General features: G+C 37.1%; 2 protein-coding genes across 2 annotated transcripts; one reads left to right on the top strand and one right to left on the bottom strand.

Annotated features, from left to right (window-relative positions):
- Window positions 1-721: 721 nt before the first annotated feature.
- LOC137746411 (ribosomal RNA small subunit methyltransferase, mitochondrial) lies at window positions 722-2,298 on the bottom strand. Its single transcript, XM_068486433.2, has 2 exons — window positions 1,846-2,298; window positions 722-1,739 (listed from the first exon to the last, which is right to left on the bottom strand). Exons 1-2 carry the CDS (start codon window positions 2,236-2,238, stop codon window positions 990-992), a joined length of 1,143 nt encoding a protein of 380 aa, XP_068342534.2. The 5' UTR covers window positions 2,239-2,298; the 3' UTR covers window positions 722-989.
- Window positions 2,299-15,240: 12,942 nt separating this feature from the next.
- LOC137748497 (beta-galactosidase 3) lies at window positions 15,241-20,810 on the top strand. The gene is made up of 19 exons (XM_068488657.2): window positions 15,241-15,678; window positions 15,819-15,914; window positions 16,046-16,158; window positions 16,296-16,362; window positions 16,498-16,590; window positions 16,707-16,850; window positions 17,019-17,107; window positions 17,209-17,314; window positions 17,416-17,503; window positions 17,631-17,749; window positions 17,837-18,001; window positions 18,150-18,328; window positions 18,572-18,681; window positions 18,758-18,867; window positions 18,954-19,064; window positions 19,146-19,259; window positions 19,345-19,547; window positions 19,685-20,021; window positions 20,119-20,810. Exons 1-19 carry the CDS (start codon window positions 15,508-15,510, stop codon window positions 20,263-20,265), a joined length of 2,562 nt encoding a protein of 853 aa, XP_068344758.2. The 5' UTR covers window positions 15,241-15,507; the 3' UTR covers window positions 20,266-20,810.
- The last annotated feature ends 676 nt before the right edge of the window (window positions 20,811-21,486 follow it).

Genomic DNA, 21,486 nt, shown 5'->3' on the forward strand with positions numbered 1-21,486 from the left:
TGTAACAAGGTGATCATGGTTGCACGTCGAAGCTTGCATCGTAGGTTGCCACGAAAACTTTCTGCAATCACGTGATAAGAAAGATAAACACATGATTGTCTAACTTGGTTAGTGGTTAAATCTAACTAGGAGTGAGCAAAGAAAGCAAGAAGTAAAAGCCGACCAAATCGATAGGGTATCGGACGTAAAACCGAACAAATAACCACTCCAATTATTCTCTTTGATGGAATGAGTTTCAACTTCAAATTTATCAAGGACACTTCCATCAATAATGTTCTAAGTCAAACAATCAAATGATGAATAAAGGATCCTTGATCATTTTGTTCATGAGATTACATTTACATTGAATTTGAGGAATGCACAAGTGCCTTGAGAATTTCAGGCACAAAATAATTGATCATTTTCCCAAGGCTTCTACAATAGTATAGCTTAGGGTGAAAAAAACGAAAACAAATAGACGCAAGGAACATTGACTGAAATGATCAATTTTACAAATCATAATTACACTAAATTGGTCAAAATCAAATACCGACTACATATCAAAGAAAATATAGAAAACTGAGCATTTCATTAATTGAGATTTATGAATTGACTGCTTCAACCAATTTAGCTAAACAAAAACTATTTACAATTATTTGTGAAGGCATCATAAGATCATTGTCATATTATCGTAAGGTTCTCCTATACTTAAGTGTGAGCGCCTCACAATCTAGAGAGATTCTAACATGTAATTAGGATATGTCCTTTATCAGTGTCTCTCTCGTCACGTGATGAGATAGATGCAGCTAACTGAATTATACTCCCTGATTGTATTCGAGAATCCTCAAAATGTGACATCCCACTAATCAGTGAAATTGTGACAACACCATATAGCTAATAGGTTAATAGCTATTGCAAGTTTGGACATAACCAAATTGACTAGAGCGGTGTGCATTTTTTCTCCATGCTCAAATTTGAATTTCCCTCCAAGTAGTTTAAGCTGATAGCTATCAACTGTAAGCAACAGTAAGTGATTCATTCTCTGCATTCCTACTCTTGGACTGATCATGAAAATATATTCCCGCTTGATTAAACAATGCCAGTAGATGAAGTAACTCCTCATTCGACAGCTTCGAAGGCCTCTTGTCTTCGAAATCAGATGATTTCAGAACCCCCATTAACTTCTCCTTGAAAGAACTTGCCCCCATTTCCGAGCAAGGAGACGGAGAAAACTCCTCTTCATCACTCTCTCCTTCATCGTCGTCATTGTCAGTGCTGCTAATATAATCTTTGCTGTCACCATTTGAGCCTGCCAGTTTGGACATCCCCAGTAGCTCCATCACCTTTTTCTTCTGCTTGAATGTAGCTCCAAGCGTCTTGTTCTTCTTACAGAAACAAGCTTTTGTGAAAGCCCACCATTCGTTTAGATCAACATTCGGAATCTCAGCTTTCGGCCTAATTATAACCACGGATGAATCGACTTTTGGGGAAGGAACAAACTCCCTCTTGCTCACATCCATGAAAAACTCCACATCCGCCACCAGGTTCACATTCACAGCCAAGCGGTTGAACTCCGAGTCACCTGGCTTAGCCAACAATCTCCTCGCAAACTCCTTTTGCAGCAGCAGTGTGGCGCTCCGAAACGGCCTTGCCCCGTACACCAATTTAGCCACCAGAGGCGAAGATATTCCGTATGGAATGTTAGCCACAACAAGATCGAACGGTGGAAACTCCGCCTTCAATGCATCTTTACAGATAACCTGCAAAAATACCAGTCATCAAACGCCTAAACCAATGCCATTCATTCCAAAAGCTCAAAACTTCGTTCAGGCATTTCATCGAACATTTAACCGGCATTTAACTTACAGTCAAACGATCTTGAACCCCACTCTCCGCAACTCGCTTTTGAAGAACCTCCACCATCCGCTTATCAAGTTCGACGGCGACGACCCTCTGGGCGGCTTCTAGAAGCTTGAGGGTGAGATTTCCGGTGCCGGGTCCGATCTCGAGGACGGTGTCGGTGGGTTTTATTGCGGATTTTCGAACAATACTGTCGAGAATTCGTTGATTGGTTAAGAGGTGCTGCCCTTTGCTCTTGTGCAACCGCAAATAACCATCCTTCTTCTCCTCTGTTTTCCAAACGCCGCCGCCGCCGCCATCGTTTTTCGGGTGGCGGCGATATCTGTACCTCGATTGCAGCTGCCCAATTGATTGTTGCTTGGGGCTGAATCCAGAAAGAGGTTTTAGGACTCGAAGCATATTACCGTTGAGATTTAAATTTCAGTTGGTGTGGTGGAATTTTGGCTTCGCAAGTTTGATGCTCGAAACTTGAAAAGTGAGAGGGGGTAAACTGCTAATTTGTTATTGGGCTAGTAACTGCCCCATTGTGGCCCAAACTCAGAACAAAAATTGGGCTAGTACGTTTAGTTTTTTTATTAGAAAAGTGTTGGGCCCTTTTTGGGCCCAAAGTACTTTATTTTCACAAATATTGTGGATTTAATACAAAAAATAAACCTATTTAACACGCGAAAAATCACTTATCTAAATATAGGTGAAACCCATATACAAAATGGTTATATTTGTTTGTCTATGTAGCATTAGGGCTTTTTGGTGGTTTGGTTAGGATAGGTTGTGACCAATTAAAATAGACTCGAGTTCAGTCCTTTATTTGTTGTGTCAAATGTGTGATGGACATAACTGAACATGATGGATTGTGAATTTACAATAGAGTGATAATAGAGTGGTTATTGAACCTATCTTTATTACGTGTTACAAGTATTGCCTTACATATCTTTGTTAATCAATTATATCCTTAAAACCAAATCTCTTTAAGCCCACTAAACGGCCCTTATCCTTTTGAGTAAAGGTGGACAAGATTTAGTTTGTTTTTCAGCCCAATTGGAATTTTGGTCTCTGAACTAAGAATACACGAGTATTGATCATTGAACTTGTTACAATGAGAAGTAATAGTCTTTTTTACTAACTCCGTCAGAACTAGCATCCATTTTTTGTTCCTTTATTTTGGATGGAAGTTATAACTTAGTTAGCCAAAAGAATCATTGCTCCATATTATAACAAATTGAAGGATTAATACTCATAAATTTTTAGTTCAAAACCAAAGCTCCAATTGAACTAAACTTCAGGGTCCGTTGCTCCAATTACCTTTTTTTTGGTGCCCCTTATTATTATTTGGTTTGTTGAATGTAATATTAGAAAATAAAGTGAAAGAGATGTGTGGAATCACTCCGTAATGTTTTGATACCCAGAAAAGTATGTGCATCCGTACATAATTATGTTGCAGTGGTCACAAGGCAATATACAACAAAGAGACATGATGATTGAGACTCACCCCAATTTAGTATGCAATTTTCTCTTCCTTTTTTGGGGGGTAGGAGTTAAATATGCAACAACCGGCAGGGGCACCGACAGAAAGTAGCCCCAAGTATATAATTGCTGTGCTAAATGCTACCATTTTATACGAACAAATGTTCCCAACTTCCCATCCTTGACAGTTACGTTTACTTACCCAAAGTCTGGTAAAAAGATGAGTATAATTACTCATCACAAAACAAAACACAAGCTCATCAGTTTTTATATATTCTTGTTAATCCATGCATGTTAAGCTTTTAATTGACAAACTAAAAACCATATTATAGCAGTTTGCAGGGGATCTAATATTGATTTGTATGCTTAGATAAGTGGACCCTTATTACGTAGCATATGAGACTAATTAACCATCAAACATGGTGAATAATGTATTGGAGGCATTGAAACTCCGAAATAATTAAAAAGTTGTTTGGACTCGATTTTGCACGCATTCAACCCATATACTGTAAGCTGTTAGATGAAATAAATATTAAGGATCAAGACTGGTTTCTGGATAAAAGTTGAATCCATCATATAATCAATCTAGGTTCAGAGTCCTAGTCAAAGACGGCGAGACAATAATTTCAAGTTTACTCATAAAATATGCTGAAGAATCGAAATATTATTCAGTAGACTTAGCCATCAGTGAATTCATCGCTATAAATACATGATGTTTTGCAACGTAGAGGCCTCTTTAACTCAACAAACAACTCAAACGATCTACGCAAAACCTTATCACAACCTTAAGAATACTACTAATTATCCTAAACCCTTGATCACCACATCTTCAATTCGTTGGAACATCAGTTGTTGGCAACATGCAACATATTTAGTTCGTTGGAACATCCATGGAGTTGTAGAACTAATTGCTTTGGAAGCACTTCAGTTCGGTGGAACAACACTACTTCTTGTTCGGTCGATTATCTATCTAAGTCTTAACCAGTAAAGAATATTTGATTCCTTCGTTGAAAGATGTCACTTTATTTGCTTTATGGCGCAATGAAATGTTCTATGATTGATTACTCTCAGGTTCATTTTGTAGTTTGACATTCAAACGGTCAAACCACATTTACCATAAAAACACTCATCTACTTTGAGTATATCTGTCCCTATAGCCTGACATTGATTTGGAGCACATATATTCTCACGAATATAGCACATATATTCTCACGAATATAGTTGATGCAGTCAAACCTAGTGCAGGAGATCCTAAACTTTGTAGTGAACTATACAACCTTGCATTCATGTTTTAGAACCCTAGGCCGAAAGGTGTTCCTTCATCAGCTGTAGGTACGCAGTTGCAAAAGTCAGCAGCGCATTCGACAACACCACCATATTTATTCTACTCGCCTAACCGAACTTGGTTGCGAATTGGGACGCCCGCATTCACAAAAAAGATATAATTAACTCATAGTTTCTCGACATGTGCACCACATAAGCTAGGCTTTATAATTTTTAGGATCAATATATAAACATAAATTATATGAGGAGATGGTGGTAGGTAAATTATTATGACCAGAGACTCCACATTCAACGGCAAAAAATCACTCAAAATCAACTTTAAGTAACGGTTTTTTTGTAAGTCGAGTGATGATGGCCCGCAAGACAAGGAAATGGGAAAAGTGAGGTATCCGATAATCTACTTTACAAAGTGTGGTGTTGTTGAAGCAAAGCAAATTAAGAAATAGTGGAACACATAAAGTGATTATCTTCTAGAGCGCAGGGGAAGTGAGTGAGTGCTTGATGTTATAATGCCATTACGCCATGCATACAACCGTAAGAGTAATGAAGGCCAACATCTGAGGCCCCAACGCAATACTGGGAAGAAGATTGTCGCCAAGACAATGATGCCTTCAAACAGTAGATTATATATCCAAACTAAAACTTGTGGGTGAAGGAATAGAATTGCAAGCGCGTGCCCAAAACCTAATCAATCACATTCAACGTTTCACAACTCGTGCGTGCAACTTATGCATTTGGGTTTGTGAGTTTGGTACAGTGGTGGATCTAGGAAATATTATTGGGGGGCCAGTAAAAATAGCGCGTGTAGTTTGTAATTTTATTTTTACTGAAATAGCATGCAAATTTCATCGAATCTTGGTAGGCTTAAAGTCATTTGTAAAGACATATTGCAGGCCTGTTAAGTCCTCATTTGTGTGCAAGCATGCCTTGCTGCCCAACAGTCCAAGCTATTTCTCTAAGGCAGTTTATCAAGCAGCTGAAGGGCATGCATGAAGAGCAACTACAACCTATAAAGAAGCAGACTCAAGTCATCCATGAAGATTTACCGAACTAAGGGTCAGATGACCTCCCCTTGCCCTTAAGTCAGTCCGCCCCTGGTTTGGTACCACAAAAACAAACCTTAATTTACTCTTAACCCGTGATTGGAGCTCATTTGCTCAATTACTACTTCCTAATCATTATTTTAACGACTTAATTACCCTTTTTATTCTTTTTGTTGTTAGCTTGTTATGTCTTGATTGGCTTTACCTAGTTTTCACCTTTTAGTTTCCATTTCCTTTTTGCCGTAAAGAGTGGGAAAACGAGGGTTAAGTTATGGTGTGTTTTGTGACGTACTTGTGTCATATTAGAAGTAATAATGTGTTTCAAAAGTGCAGAATTTGTAAACTTTATTGCTTATTTTACCTATGTAGGCAGATGTCAATTACAAGATTTAGTATGTTTGAGGTTTTGGTGCAACGATGTATTTCTTGATTACCTTACTGATTAGATGGGTCTGCTTATGTGACTTCGAAAACATTAGAATTTATTGCGCATGCATTTATAGATAGATTGTGATTATTCATGTTTGTATGACTCGCAAAGTAAAAACGACCATAACTATATCACATACGTGTAAATAACAATTATGCAATCTTTCTAGAGTAACAATTGGTAAATATGGTTCAAGAGAAATGCTAAGGGGACTCTCTGAAATGTATGACTCTTCATGAACTCTCTTACTGCACAATTTAACATCAATTTTTATGTCAATATTAATAGTAAAAAGTGGGACTCTCTTATAGCGAGACTCGTCATAGACTCTCTGTCAACTCATAGTTTTAGTACAATATTTTATAATAATTGCATAGAAGTAACATTAAATTGTCAAGTAACAGAGAATGTGTTCCTATTTTGAGATAATAACATTTCTCAACTTGTAAATTTGAGGTTTGACAAAAAGAGAGGAGCCTAAAAGCCTAACCCAACACGTGGCAGCAAAGCATGCATCCAAAACAATATTTGGATCCCATCCAGATCCAAATTGTGGGAATCCTGAAGATCATCACATCTTAGTCATTCATCATATATCATGGGATCAGAAATTATTTGAATTTTTTTATGTAAAATTAAACACAAATAGTTCATAACGAATACTGATCGCACGATGTACGATTAAAATGTGAGAATTCCTAAGATTCCTACAAAAAGAATCCGAAGAGGATCCTCTTCCTCCAAAACAGATCCCCTATTTGCTTTGCTACATTTGTTGTTTTTTAACAGTTAAATACATTTGTTTGGATAGACCTAATTTCGGTATTACCCGCTAAGACGCGCCATCACTCGCGGGACATGAAGCCTGCTGAAACAGCCAATAATATTCTTCCTCTCAGATTCTCACCCAGTCATATAACGACACGTCACTCTACACTCACCGAGTGGCAAGTTCGGGAACAAGCATAGAAAGAGAATCTTCCCGCGCGAGAACGAACCATAACGGGAAACGTTTCCACCGACGTTAACGGAAAGGAGGATCACGTGGTCCAGCCAATCAAAGCACGCCACCCATTAAGTAATGTTGGCGGGTGACGGTGCGAAAACGGCGCCAAGTTGATCTAAGTACCTCCTCAGGCAATAATGCACAGCACGTGCACCGACGCATCTCCTAACGGACCCCGCACCAACGACCGCACCTTGGGTCCCATCTTCTTTCACGTGGACCGTCAATCGGCCACGTTAGTGGCTTGCCGTCGCTGGGTGTACGGTGGTAGTGGTCCCTGTCACGATCTTTGTCTCTTTAATGGACCGGATCCTCTTCCTGAGAATTCTGAAAAATCTTCTAATCACATTAGTTTTTATCAAGTAAAATTTATATTTAATTTTAAATAAAAAAATTTATAATGATTTCTAATCGTACGATATACGATAAACAGATGTGATTGAATGATCTTCAAAATCCTTACAAAAAAAATCCAAGATCCTCCTGATCCTTAATGTATCAAGAAAAACATTGCACCCGTCACATGTGTGATGTGATATTATCCTACATCTTTTTAAGAAGAAAACTCTAAATGGAGGATCTATATAGATATTATTTTAAAATTAATCAGATAATAGCTATAAGCTTTTGTAAAATTATTATTTTACCCAATGGATTTAGTTACGTTATTACTTGACAGTCAGATATGATATTTTATGATTTTACTTTTTATTTGATGTGATCTTTATAAGAGTTTGTGTCATGTCTTATGTGTATACATATCGCTTTCATCTATATACTTGAAAATTAAATGCCTTGTTTTTTTATTTATTTTTGTGAGGGAGACATACCCATAGAGATGGGTCTGTATGATTTAGGTGATTAGTGGTGGGATTATATGGAGAAAGGAAGCGATTTCCGCAATCTTGTTTCACTTTATGCACTAGCAAAGATAATTAAAAAAAGGAGAGCAGAAGATGAAATTAAAAATGCGAAAATTACTTCTATATATGATTTTTTTTTTTTTTTGTATGTATTAATGTGTGGTGTTGCTGATTTACAAATCATAACATAAGTGAAGAAAAAATTTACAATTATTTGAACAAAAATATTGGGTATACCATATTCAAAGAAAGCAAGCAAGTGAACAACAGTGTGTACAAACAAAGCAAGATTAAATTACGAAATGCAACGAGTGTACCTAAAAGGCTAAAACATTAAAGGTAGTACTTCAACCTTCTCTTCAAAGTATTGCTACAATAATGTAAGATAGTGATACGGGGAAGATTGGACTGCTTTAATTTGATCATATTTCAAACCTTGAGCTGCTTACAAAAAGTTAACATAATTGTGCCACTAATTTAAACACCCGGAATAATATTGTGGAATATTTGGAATTTTGGTAAGAATTCTAGTGACAAAGTACCTGAAATTGCGTCCTCCGTGGTGGTGGATGCACTACTTTCTCTTTTATTCTATTTTCTTTTGGTGGGTTTGAATTTGACAGAAATTGGTACTCTTTAGCACTAACTCTGTACTTCTCTTTCCTGTAATCCTGTTCACTTGACCAAGAAAGCTGCTTCATTTGTTACTTTAATCAAGCCATGGAGGATGAATGTTTGATAGGTATCACAAACACAAGTCATTGTGTAGTACTAATAAAGATAAACGATACGGCCAACATGTTTTAATTTTAAGCAGGGTTCTAAAAGGTGCTAGGATTAGTCGGGCTATAGGCAGAGGCTTAACGCTTAGGCGTCTAAGCGGGGACCAAGGCAGTTTTTTTATTTTAATTAAATTTATTATATAACATATAAATAAATGTAGGGTTTTTATCACAAATGGTTCCTGAGATTGACCAAACTCATCATTTTGGTCCCTTACTTTCAAAATCAATTAATGTAATCTCTGACATTCATTACCTCACATCAATTTGGTCTTTCCGTTAAGATTTCATCAACTATTCTATTAGTCCACAAATCCAATCAAATGTTGACACGTGGATTACACAAAATGAAGGTTTTTATCGCAAATGGTCCCTGACATTGATCCAACTCCTCATTTTGGTCCCTAAGTTTCAAAAATCGATAAATTTGGTCTCTGACTTTCACTACCGCACATCAATTTATTCCCTCCGTTAATGTGGTCCTCCTAATCCAATTATATGGCTCAACGTGGATTAACTATAAGAAACTTTTTTTTTTTAAGAGTGAACCAAAAGAAAAGTATTCCGCGCTGGAATTTTTCTCGCATCCCACAACCCCAATTGGAAAAAAAAAATCAATCTAAATTCAATAAAATCGAATCCCAATTCAATTCAAATTTGACAGGATTTAGGATTATAACCAACTAGAGAGAATGAGGAGTGAGTTCGGGAGGCCAAGTACTTTAGTGGTGTCATGGTGCCTTCCTTTTCCTTTTGAGCATACCCTGATGAAGACCACGATGACTTTTTTTTCTTTTAGTTTTGGTTTTTAGTTTCTTATTTTACTTTTAGTTTGAAATCTTAAAAAAAAAAAGTTTCTTATAGTTAATACATGTGGCACCATATGATTGGATTAGTGGGACAAAAAATATTGACGAAACTTTTATGGAAGGATTAAATTGATGTGCGATATTGAAAGTCAGGGACCAAATATCGATTTTTGAAACTTAGGGACCAAAATGAGGAGTTTGATCAATGTAAGGGATCATTTACGATAAAACCCTTATTTTGTGTAATCTACGTGTCACCATTTCATTGGATTTATGGGTACCACATACAAACTAATAGAATAGTTGACAAAATCTTAACGGAATGATCAAATTGATGTGCGGTAGTGAATGTCAGGGACGTCATTGATTGATTTTGAAAGTGAGGGAGTAAAATGATGAGTTTGATCAATCTCAGGACCATTAAAAACCCATAAATGTATACCTATACTAAAAAATAGTACATAATTATATTGGGATACATAAATTGCAAAATAAAATGAGATATAGATTATAAAGTATTATAACACATTCAAAACATATGAAACAAGCATATAATGAGTGTTTATTCAAGTATTCAACAATTCTCTTATAATTTATTCAACAAGTCTCATCTAATTCGTTGAAAAAAAAAATGCAAAATTAAAGTTATTTATTTTTTGTCTAAATGAGAGTCGCGATCTAGACGGGTGCCTATTTGGATCTAGACGGGCTAAGTGGGCGCTAGGTAGGTCTAGGCGCCCTTTCATAATTTTTAAATGCCTAGGGTTTAATCGAGACGGTGGCCTGCACTAGGTATAGATTCTTAAAACAATGCTTTAAGATATATTAATAAAAAAAAATCTAAATGTTACAAATTAAAAAAAAAAAAAAAACAAAACAAAACAAAATAGTAACATTCTGTAATTGTAGTTTAAGTACACCGAAAAATTAGTCGTCATGTAGAAAGAAGTTAGTTGTGTTCTCCATTTTAATAGAAGGAGAAGGATTCCCTCCTATCTCTTTTTTTTCTCCCCTTCACTCCTATTTGAACAGTCACTGTTAAGTCACGTCAATATCTTATATTAATTTTTTATAGAAAGAAAAAGACAAAATAAAAAGTGTGAGAGAATGGTAAAGAATCCTAATCCCTAATAGAAATAGGACATCTCCAAGTTGACAGGTATGCTTAGAGACACATGCCTATGTAGGTGTGCTCTTCGTCTTCTCCATGCTCGAGCTTATGTCCTAGTCTCGCATGATAACATGGCTTGAAGCATATGTCAAGTCACAAAACTTCATACAAGCCTAAAAAACGTGCCTAGCATACGTGTGCTCTTCTTAGTACTTAGGCAAGTGTCCATCCATGCATACTTACCCTCCTCAGTCACGAGTTATATACAATTATGTGATTTATCTGTTATTATATGATTGGTAATCATGTAGTTAAAAAGATAAACACAATTATATATATACAAAACTCGTATATGCATTATTCATCGAACAATTGCCAAGATGGGGTTGACATTCTACGCCCAACGCCCAATTATTTGGTGTTCAATGTGGTGCTTATGTGTGGTCGAGATACAAGTTAAATGCAACTCACCCTCGATATATATCATGCATCGCAACATGTCTTAGTCGTCAGTTTTTCTTCTCACTGACAATCTAACAACAAATATAGTATAATATATTCGTAGGCTATCATATTCTAGAGCCACATTTTATTAGAAGGTAAAGACATTTGTAATGTGGTTCATTTAATACTACGATTTTAGTGGTATTCCTCTTCACTTATTCGTAGACTATCATATTCTAGAGCCACATTTTATTCTCACCAAATGCAAATTTAACTCACATTATGAGACTTAGCTCATTTATCCACCCCCTTTAGTGTAAATAATATCATTTAGTTAACAAAAATAATTAGGGATTGTTGGTAGTAAGAAAATTAATACCCTGAAGAATTTAGTGTAAATTATATCATTTAATCAACAAAAATAATTAGGGATTGCTGGGAGTAACAAACTTAATACCGTTGAGGATTTCTGCTCGGATGAGAAGCTTCTAATTTGCTTGGGATCTTGCACCAGCTTGGATATATAGGGATCTACGCAAATGCCCATGGATTGATCCCAACGCCGAATAGGCATAATTGACCCTTTGGTGGGGGCATAATTGACCCCACCAGTTGTTAGTTGAACCCTTGGAAAATGGAAAAGGATAATCGTAGATCTTAGATCTTGTGATCGTGACTGTTCATCGTATATTGTGCATCATGCAGTTATAAATCATTTCAAAATTTAAAATTTAAAATTAAATATATATAGTACATAACGAAAACTGACTGCATGATGCACGATGAACGATCACAATCTCGAGGTCCCTTGAAAAATTGATCCAATTTAACAAAAATATAAGATAGCGTGCTTTGGTACTCACCAAATAATAGAGTTATTTAACTTATTTTAATGATGTTACTAGGACTGTTTTAAAAAAATTGACTAGTTCTGCTTAAGCATTTGTCTACGTCGTGACTCTCACTTAAACAGAAAATAAATAACTTTCATTTTGCATTTTATTTGTTTAATAAATTGTAAGAGACTTGTCATGAATACTTATTATATGTTTTTCTCATGTTTTCAAGTCATACTATTTTGCAATTTATGTAGACTAATACAATTATGTATTTTTTAAAGTATAAGTTGACATTTATTTATATGTTGTATAATAAATCTATTTAAAATTTAGAAACTGCCTAGACTCCTCCTAGAAGCCTTGGTGCTAGGCTCTACTAGCTGCCCGACTAGCGTTTAACGCTTTTTAGAACCTTGATTACTAAAACTATGATTTAGTTGTATTTCACTTTTTATGTAAGTGGATTATCTTACGTTTGAATCACATGAATGAAGAATTTGATACATTTTATAATTTAATTCATTGTGTGGCTTAACTAATATATTTTATCTCTAGACCAACTCCAACTCATGGCCCAAAACCTATAATTTCCCTTTTATTCCCCCCATCTATTCCAACCCTAGTTCTAATTTGGAGTTAGAATCTAAAACCTGAAGAAAAAAAAAAAACCAGAAATTGGCCAGGATTTAGCCTAAAAAATGGTGTGGGCCCCACCAGCGAGAGTGAAGCTGGGTGGTTGAACGCCAGACGCCCGCTTGTGACGTGCGCACATGACCAACACGCCAAGGCAAAGACCCGCATGTTGGCCACTTCATCAGAGAGTCAACAATTACATTTTCGACCAACAACTGAGATCAACTGGCCGTTGGTTGGTCTAACGACCTACATTCAATTTTTTTTTTAGTTTTATATTTATATATTTATTGAATCCAACGACTGAGATCGAATATAATCAAATCTAACGATAAAAAAAAAAAGATCTAACGGTCCAAATTTAAATCCAACGGCTACATCTCTATCATGTGTTTTGTATGAGCTTCATATGTGTTCTGTATGTTTTGTGTGTTTCATGTATTTTGTGTTTATAATCTCTATCATGATTTTCATATTCTTCGATAGTGTTTCATGTATCGATTTAGTGATTTTTCAATAATTATCGGAATTTAAATATTTTTAGGTTTTAAGGTTCACAAAATTAATTTAGGATAGTCAACATAATTTTTTTTAAGTTAATTAAAAAAAATTAGCCTAAATTCATTCTTTAATATTCTGGGGCTAAAATTTAGGCCATAAGGATTAGAGCAGAAAAACTATTTATGGGTTAAAACCTAAATTTTATGGGCTAAAAATTTTAGATTTTAGACCAATGGTTGGAGATGGTCTTAGGGTAAAATACTTTTGTAAAAAATAAAAAAATAATTATTCTTGAATTTATAGTTGACCTCAATGGAGGTGGGTGGGACGAAGGCCCCATTGTCTTAGGGTTTCCATATTCATTCCGTTGTTCACGCCTATGAATGTTATTGCATGTTACAAAAACCAAAGAAGGAACATAGGTACAGGAGAAGCTTCTTGCTAATTGGTTGATTAATTATTAAGCTCACTCCTAATCAAACATGCACGCCACGTGGGGACATATGAATGGACAAAGGATCATAACTTAGATCGTGATCAACCCCGTTGACTCCGGCGCCACCACAACGGATCACTATAATTACAGAGCATATGAAGTTGTGATTATTTTAGTCATAATTAATCCATTTTCGTAATTAAAAACACCAAACAAAGAGAAAGCCGCTACGCCTTTAAACTTTCCCGGCAATCAAGAAACAAATGGAGTAGGAATATGCTTGAGTGGCGCCAAATATTGGATTGGACATTAGTAAGTGGCAACTTTTTGTTGACAAACCCTAGTTGTCTAAATCGTGCTCGAGTCTTCACTGGTATTTCTTTTTCCAAATTGAGAAACGAAAATAACGTTGTTGGAATGGTAATGTTATTTGTACTCTCATTCATTCCAAGTTTGAATTTATTCTACAAGTACAAATTGTATAGAAAATCGTATTGCTTGAAAGATAACTTTTTAGGTACGGGTGATCAGATTATGTGGCTGTTCAAATTCCAACCTAAGATACAAAAACATCCCACCCAGTGAGATTTTCCTAAATATTGTCCGCACCTAACACTGAAAATGAAATACTTAAAAATTATAAATACCTATTTGATGTGTCTTCAGTCGAACGGTTAGATGGTTCGGTCGTCCAAATCTAAGAATTTCTCTTCTTGATCTGAAACGGAAAATGAAAATGATAAATTTGACCTTGAGATGAGAGGGTCACTAGATGCGAGCACCGTAAATATGCCTAGATATTGACGTAGGGGAATTATATAATTCAGTAAAATAACACTTTCCTAAGACGAATTTGCAATTAGTTTACTGATAAGTCCATAGAATAACTAAGCTTGGAACCATACCATTATTAGATCACAATAAAATAATAACTAGCATTGCTTCTAATCTTGAATGACAGCTAGCCCTTGTGAATTGAGTTGAGATCTTCGTCGACAGGGATAACAGATCTACTGGCTACTGAGTGTTGCTACGGGAGAACATCATACATTGCACGATGCATGTTCACTGTCACATGTCGTTTTATGTAAATAAAACAAGGTCATGATAAAAATATATTTTTATTTTATTAGCACGTGATGCCAGTACAACTGTTTATTCGTATTATAGAGGTTCATTTCCCGTAATAGAGTGGAGAGGTTAAAAATTAAGCCGATTCGGAACAGAAAAGGTTTGGAGTCAATGTGAAGGAAGAAAAGTGACAAAAATATGACGGGTCACGGCTCACATTCACACGACCCAAAAGAACCAAAAAGGGTTTCCGGCTCACATGGAATTGCAAATGTGGATCACAAGATGAAAAAGAACAAAATGACGATATTGACCGTTGGTCCTAGTTACCTTGACAGGTTGGCATGGTCAAAGCCCTCTACAAAACATGCCACAAAAAAGAAAGAAAAAGAATCAAGATGGGTGATTTATTAAGTGTTAAAAAAAAAAACTCATGAAAATATTTTAGCTTTCCGTGATCACTGTCGTTTATTTGACATGTTATGCTTGTAGCCAACGGCCACGCAGCGGCGAGCCTTGACACTTGTGATTTGTGAACTGTGATCGACCGCGACCGTTTCCGTATATGTTACACTAGTAATAAATACACCAAACCAAACGCCTTAGAAAAAACATTTATGTATTTTCTCAGTATTTTCCTATTTGATTCCGCTGCCATATTATATATGAATATATATATATATATATATTTATTTATTTATTTATACATGCACAGCACACAGACAAATATATTATATAGCTCTGCTCAGAGTCTCAGACCTGTGAGTTGTGGGTGTGGACACCTTGCTGCTTCACCACACTCTCTGAGTTGCTGCTGCTCTTTCTCTCCTTCCACATTTCACAATTCCTTCTCTGCTTTGAGTTTTGTCTGCCATTAAAGTTTGGAGAGAGAGAGAGAGAGAGAGAGAGAGAGAGAGAGAGAGAGAGAGAGAGAGAGAGAGAAGGCAAAGCCATGGAAACCAACTCAGTTTCCAAGCTGGGTTTTTTCATGGGGTTGTTTTTGTTGCTGGGTTTTCAGCTGGTTCACTGTACTGTCACATATGACAGGAAGGCCATTGTGATTAATGGGCAGAGAAGAATCCTAATTTCTGGTTCAATACATTACCCCAGAAGCACTCCTGAGGTAACCCAAATCTTTTTTCCCATTTTCCCACTAGCCATTTCACAAATTTTTCATTTTTTTCAACAATTCTTTCACTATTGCCCTCTTAAATTTTCTGGGTTTTTTTTATATTTGATTTGAGAAATGTAATTTTGGTTTAGATGTGGGAGGATCTGATTCAGAAGGCAAAAGAAGGAGGGCTTGATGTGGTTGAAACCTATGTGTTCTGGAATGTGCATGAGCCTACTCCTGGCAATGTATCTGCTCTCTCACTTTTAACTCTTCATTTTTACATTTTACTGTCAAAGTTTACTGCTTTGTTCTGCCATTTTTGCTGTTTATTTTCCCTTCTAATTATGACTGCTGCTGGGTTTGTGCTGGGTTTCAGTACAATTTTGAAGGGAGGTATGATCTGGTGAGGTTCCTCAAGACCATACAGAATGCAGGGCTCTATGCTCACCTTCGCATTGGCCCTTATGTTTGTGCAGAGTGGAACTTTGGGTACTCTTTTTTCTCTAGATCTATAATTTAGGCTTTTATTTTTCTAATTTTTTAGGATATTCCACTATTACTCTTTTTTTCTCTCCTAATTTTAGAAAAAAATGAATATTTAATTTTTCTGATTGTGTGGTTTGTAGGGGTTTTCCTGTGTGGCTGAAGTATGTTCCAGGCATCAGCTTCAGAACAGACAATGAGCCTTTCAAGGTTAATTTTCTTTACTTTTTATCTAATATTGTTGCATAATTTGTCTTAAGGAGAATTTATGGAGCTTTTGGGGGTATTTACTATTTACTATTTACTGTTCAGTAAAATTTGATAGTGTAACTTCTGGAAATGCAGAGGGCAATGCAAGGGTTCACAGAAAAGATTGTGGGACTGATGAAGAGTGAAAATTTGTTTGAGTCCCAGGGTGGTCCCATCATTCTCTCTCAGGTATATGAGCCTTTTCGATTTTCCGTTTTTGCTCTTTGATTTTGTTCTTAGGGGTAAATTATGTTATTTCGAGTTGAGTTATAGTAATATGTGTTAAATTTGTTAATTTGGTTCAGATTGAGAACGAGTATGGAGCACAAAGCAAGTTACTTGGAGCTGCTGGCCATAATTACATAACTTGGGCAGCAGAAATGGCGGTTGGGTTGGACACCGGAGTGCCATGGGTGATGTGCAAGGAGGAAGATGCCCCAGATCCAGTGGTGAGTAATTAACACTCTTTGTGCTGCACATCTTAACTTGTATTGTTATACATTTTCCTTTTATTTCGCATTCCTGCAATGGAGTACCAATTCTCGAGAGAAGAGTTGTATGACTTGCGTATGTATTAAGGAAGTCACTCAAATGTTTTGTGGATGGTGGCGTGACAGATAAACACATGTAACGGTTTCTACTGTGATTCTTTCTCTCCCAACAAGCCCTATAAACCTACGATTTGGACGGAGACATGGAGTGGATGGTAAGTTTATTATGCTTGTTTGCTTAGGAATCCCAAGTTTGTTAATTTGCTACAAATGAAAATATATCCATTTGACTCTTTCTTTCAATAAAATTGTGAAGGTTTACGGAGTTTGGAGGTCCAATTCACCAACGACCAGTTCAGGATTTAGCATATGCAGTTGCGAGATTCATACAGAAAGGAGGATCATTTGTTAACTATTACATGGTCAGTTTCCTTACACTGCTTTGTTTTTGAGGTTACAAAAGATGTACAGTATTAAAACCTATCACAGAAAACTGAATTCTTGTGTTTTCTTGTGAAAAAAGTACCACGGGGGTACTAATTTTGGACGCACAGCCGGGGGCCCTTTCATCACTACCAGCTACGACTATGATGCTCCATTAGATGAATATGGTGAGAATTAAAATACGCTTAAGCAAACTGATCTGGTGTCAGTGCGTGTTGTGATATACCAGTTTACTGCACGAATGTTGGGAACTTTTGAGAATATAGCTAACTGCTTTACCGTAAAACTTGATAGGTTTAATCAGGCAGCCAAAGTATGGCCATCTAAAGGAGCTTCACAAGGCTATTAAGATGTGTGAACGGGCTTTAGTATCAGCGGATCCAATCATCACTTCACTGGGGAGTTTTCAACAGGTTTTCACTTTTATTCTCAAACTAGCGTTTGGTGTTTGCATAAGGTATTCTTGTTTACTAAACTCTAGGCATCTTTTGGCATTCCAGGCTCATGTGTACACTTCCGAATCAGGAGATTGCTCGGCATTTCTTTCAAACCATGATTCCAATTCAGCTGCGAGAGTGATGTTTAATAACATGCACTACAACCTACCTCCTTGGTCCATCAGTATCCTTCCTGATTGCAGAAATGTAGTCTTTAACACTGCAAAGGTATTGATTCTGAACATGTACTTGGATTGATGTCTATTCTGACAGAATCCGAGACCACAATTTCGGTAACACAAGTCTTTATCTCCTTTGAACATTGAAATATTTTTAAGGTTTTGAGATGAAACTGTTTGTCATTCCTTCTCCTTAGGTTGGAGTTCAAACGTCACAAATGCAAATGTTGCCAACAAATATTCCAATGCTATCATGGGAGAGTTATGATGAAGATCTTACTTCTCTGGATGACAGCTCAACATTGACCGTTCCTGGTCTACTGGAACAGATAAATGTCACGAGGGATAGTACTGATTACCTCTGGTACATAACTAGGTGAGAATTTCCTGAGGCTAACTCTTTGTCTCATGATTTCCCCAGTTGGTCTGTGTTTCCTTTGTCATTGAAGTATTTTCACCTATGAGTATTCTTAGACAGCCTTTCAAAAGAATGTTCCGATTTGACTAGCTTGGTCTGTGGAAGTACCGACCCAGACAGTGTTACGTATGCCTTCTGTGACGTCCTTTCTGACCTATTGATATATATTAAACTATCATCTTCCTTTCAATGTGTCTGCAGCGTCGATATTGGTTCATCTGAGTCCTTCCTGCGTGGAGGGGAACTCCCGAGTCTTATTGTTCAATCAACAGGCCATGCTGTGCACATCTTCATTAATGGGCGGCTTACAGGTACAATTTTGACTTGCTTCTTGCATGGATATTATCTTGTTGAACAATGAAAAAAAACTTTACAAATACAAAACAGGTTCTGCCTTCGGAACAAGGCAGAGTAGGAGATTCACATATAATGGCAAGGTCAATCTACGTGCCGGAACAAACAGAATTGCACTATTGAGTATTGCCGTTGGATTACCTGTTAGTATTATTTCCCACTATTTTTTTCTTCTTATTCTACTTGTTCTTCTTCTGTAATGCTGACAACTTATTGTTGCTTGTTGAAGAATGTGGGCGGACACTTTGAGGCTTGGAATACTGGCATCCTCGGCCCTGTTGCACTTCATGGACTTGACCAGGGAAAATGGGACTTATCTTGGCAGAAGTGGACCTACCAGGTAGTCGATCTTACTTTGGAAATCAAATCTTTTTATTTATTATGAACAAGACATTTTCCCTTACCCCTGCTATTCTATCAGGTTGGATTGAAAGGAGAAGCCATGAATCTTGCATCTCCAAATGATTTTTCCTCCGTTGAATGGATGAGCGGATCATTAATTGCACAGAAACAGCAGCCATTGACTTGGCACAAGGTATGCAATGAAGGAAAGTGGAACTCAATTATGTAATGTAAACACAGGAGAACAAAATTATTAATACTCTCACTCAACTTTGCAGACTATTTTCAATGAACCAGAAGGAAACGAGCCATTGGCTTTGGATTTGGAGGGAATGGGAAAAGGCCAAATATGGATTAACGGACAGAGTATTGGGAGATACTGGACTGCATTTGCTAATGGTAATTGCAATGGGTGCGGTTATGCTGGAGGATTTAGGCCTACAAAGTGTCAATCGGGTTGCGGCAAACCCACACAACGATAGTAAGCAACTCTACGATGAAAACTTTGTATTTTTATAACAAAACAATTGTACCATGAAAGTATGACATAAACAATTAGTGGCTTACTCAGCAAACAAATTCTCCTCCTAAATTCCATTTGAATTTCATTTTTTTCAGTTATCATGTGCCTCGATCTTGGTTAAAGCCAACGCAAAATCTGTTGGTTCTTTTTGAGGAACTTGGAGGGGATCCCTCCAGAATTTCTCTAGTAAAGAGAGCTGTGAGCAGTGTTTGCTCTGAGGTTGCTGAATACCACCCAACAATCAAGAATTGGCACATCGAAAGCTATGGAAAAGCAGAAGACTTCCACAGCCCCAAGGTTCACTTGCGGTGTAACCCAGGCCAGGCTATCTCTTCCATCAAATTCGCTAGCTTCGGAACACCCTTGGGAACCTGTGGGAGCTACCAACAAGGAACTTGCCATGCGACCACATCATATTCTGTATTGCAGAAGGTACTAAACAATTCTATCTGGTTTTCTAAGATCTACTTATATTCATAACCCTCTTACTGAACCGTGTTCTATCTTTTTTTATCTCCAATTATCACAGAAGTGCATAGGGCAGCAGAGTTGTGCAGTCACCATATCCAACAGCAACTTTGGAGATCCATGTCCGAATGTGTTGAAGCGGCTGTCAGTAGAAGCTGTTTGTGCTCCCACAACTTCAATGAACATGGAACCCAATTTGCGGGGTTAGTGAAAGAGTGAGATAACATATCATAATTGTTGCACCCTAATTCCTTAATTATACACCACAGCAAGAGAAGAAGCGAGCAAACAAGAATAAGATATCGAGTACAGCGAGATGGCAGATGTAGTTAGGAGGAGTGCCGTAGTTTTTTCTTCTGATGAAGAGGAGTCGTAGTAGCAGCGCTTGGCGAAGGGTAATTCATATTCGGAGTTAAAGCGCAATTAGCTGTTAATTTAAGTAAGCTTAAAGGACTTGTGTAAGTAGTGATCTTGTTACTTAGGCGAGTTTGTAGATACCTCGGGGTTCAACAATTCGGACCCTAGGGGGAGTCAGGCTCCGGTCCCCGGCCTTTTAACGGGATATATGGGCACTGGGAAATGATGTGTTTTTCTGTTGAGTGTTTTTACTTTTCATGTAGTTTTGGGGAAAAAAGGATACCCCAAATCCAATAAGGTAAATGTAGGTTCATGTTGGGAGAGGATCCTAGTGTGACACCATTTGTTTACTGTGCAGATTTCATGAATGAAAAGAATCAAAGTCTGTGTTGTCCATTTCGTGGTCTTACTTCCCCTTGTTTTTGGTTGTGACTGATAACTTGAGATTTCCGCACTCCCATTTTCTCCCCCATGCAATTCTCTATTTTCTTTAGCTTTTGGATTGAATAAATCAAAAGACGGGAGAAAAAATGTAGTAAGAAAACGGAAGTGTAAATCACTTCCCTTCGAAAATGGGAAAGGGCACATGACATGATGGTAATTGCTAGCATGCTAGTACCTTCAACAATAAAATTACAGACCTACTAAATTTCTGAATGCCCCAATTCCATCCCTGGCTGCAGTTTGGCGAAGGACCAACATATCTGGTGTACTCTTTTGTATGTCTGTCTCTCTCATGCAATGATACCACGCGAGGAGAGAGATAAGTACAAATGATATATATATAACCCTATTCCATGTAAATTTCAACTTGCAATTCCGACCCACTCACAATGGAGTGAGAGTCACTCAAATACTAATCTTAACGGGTGAGTTGCATCGAGTTAACAGATTGGGTCTCAAATGCCAGGTCTACGTGAGACCCTTATATTGAGGTTAATTTGTGCTTGCACAAGGCCAAGTGGTACCTAAATACAAGTGAGCTCATTTCCTTGTGAGTAAATCCGGCAAGTCCACCTAGTCCAACGGTTGGGCGCAAGAGTCCTCGTAGTTAGCCATTGTGCACCTACCT

This window comes from Pyrus communis, chromosome 2, assembly GCF_041283825.1.
Source record: "Pyrus communis isolate YQ-2024b chromosome 2, ASM4128382v1, whole genome shotgun sequence".
NCBI lineage: Eukaryota > Viridiplantae > Streptophyta > Magnoliopsida > Rosales > Rosaceae > Pyrus > Pyrus communis.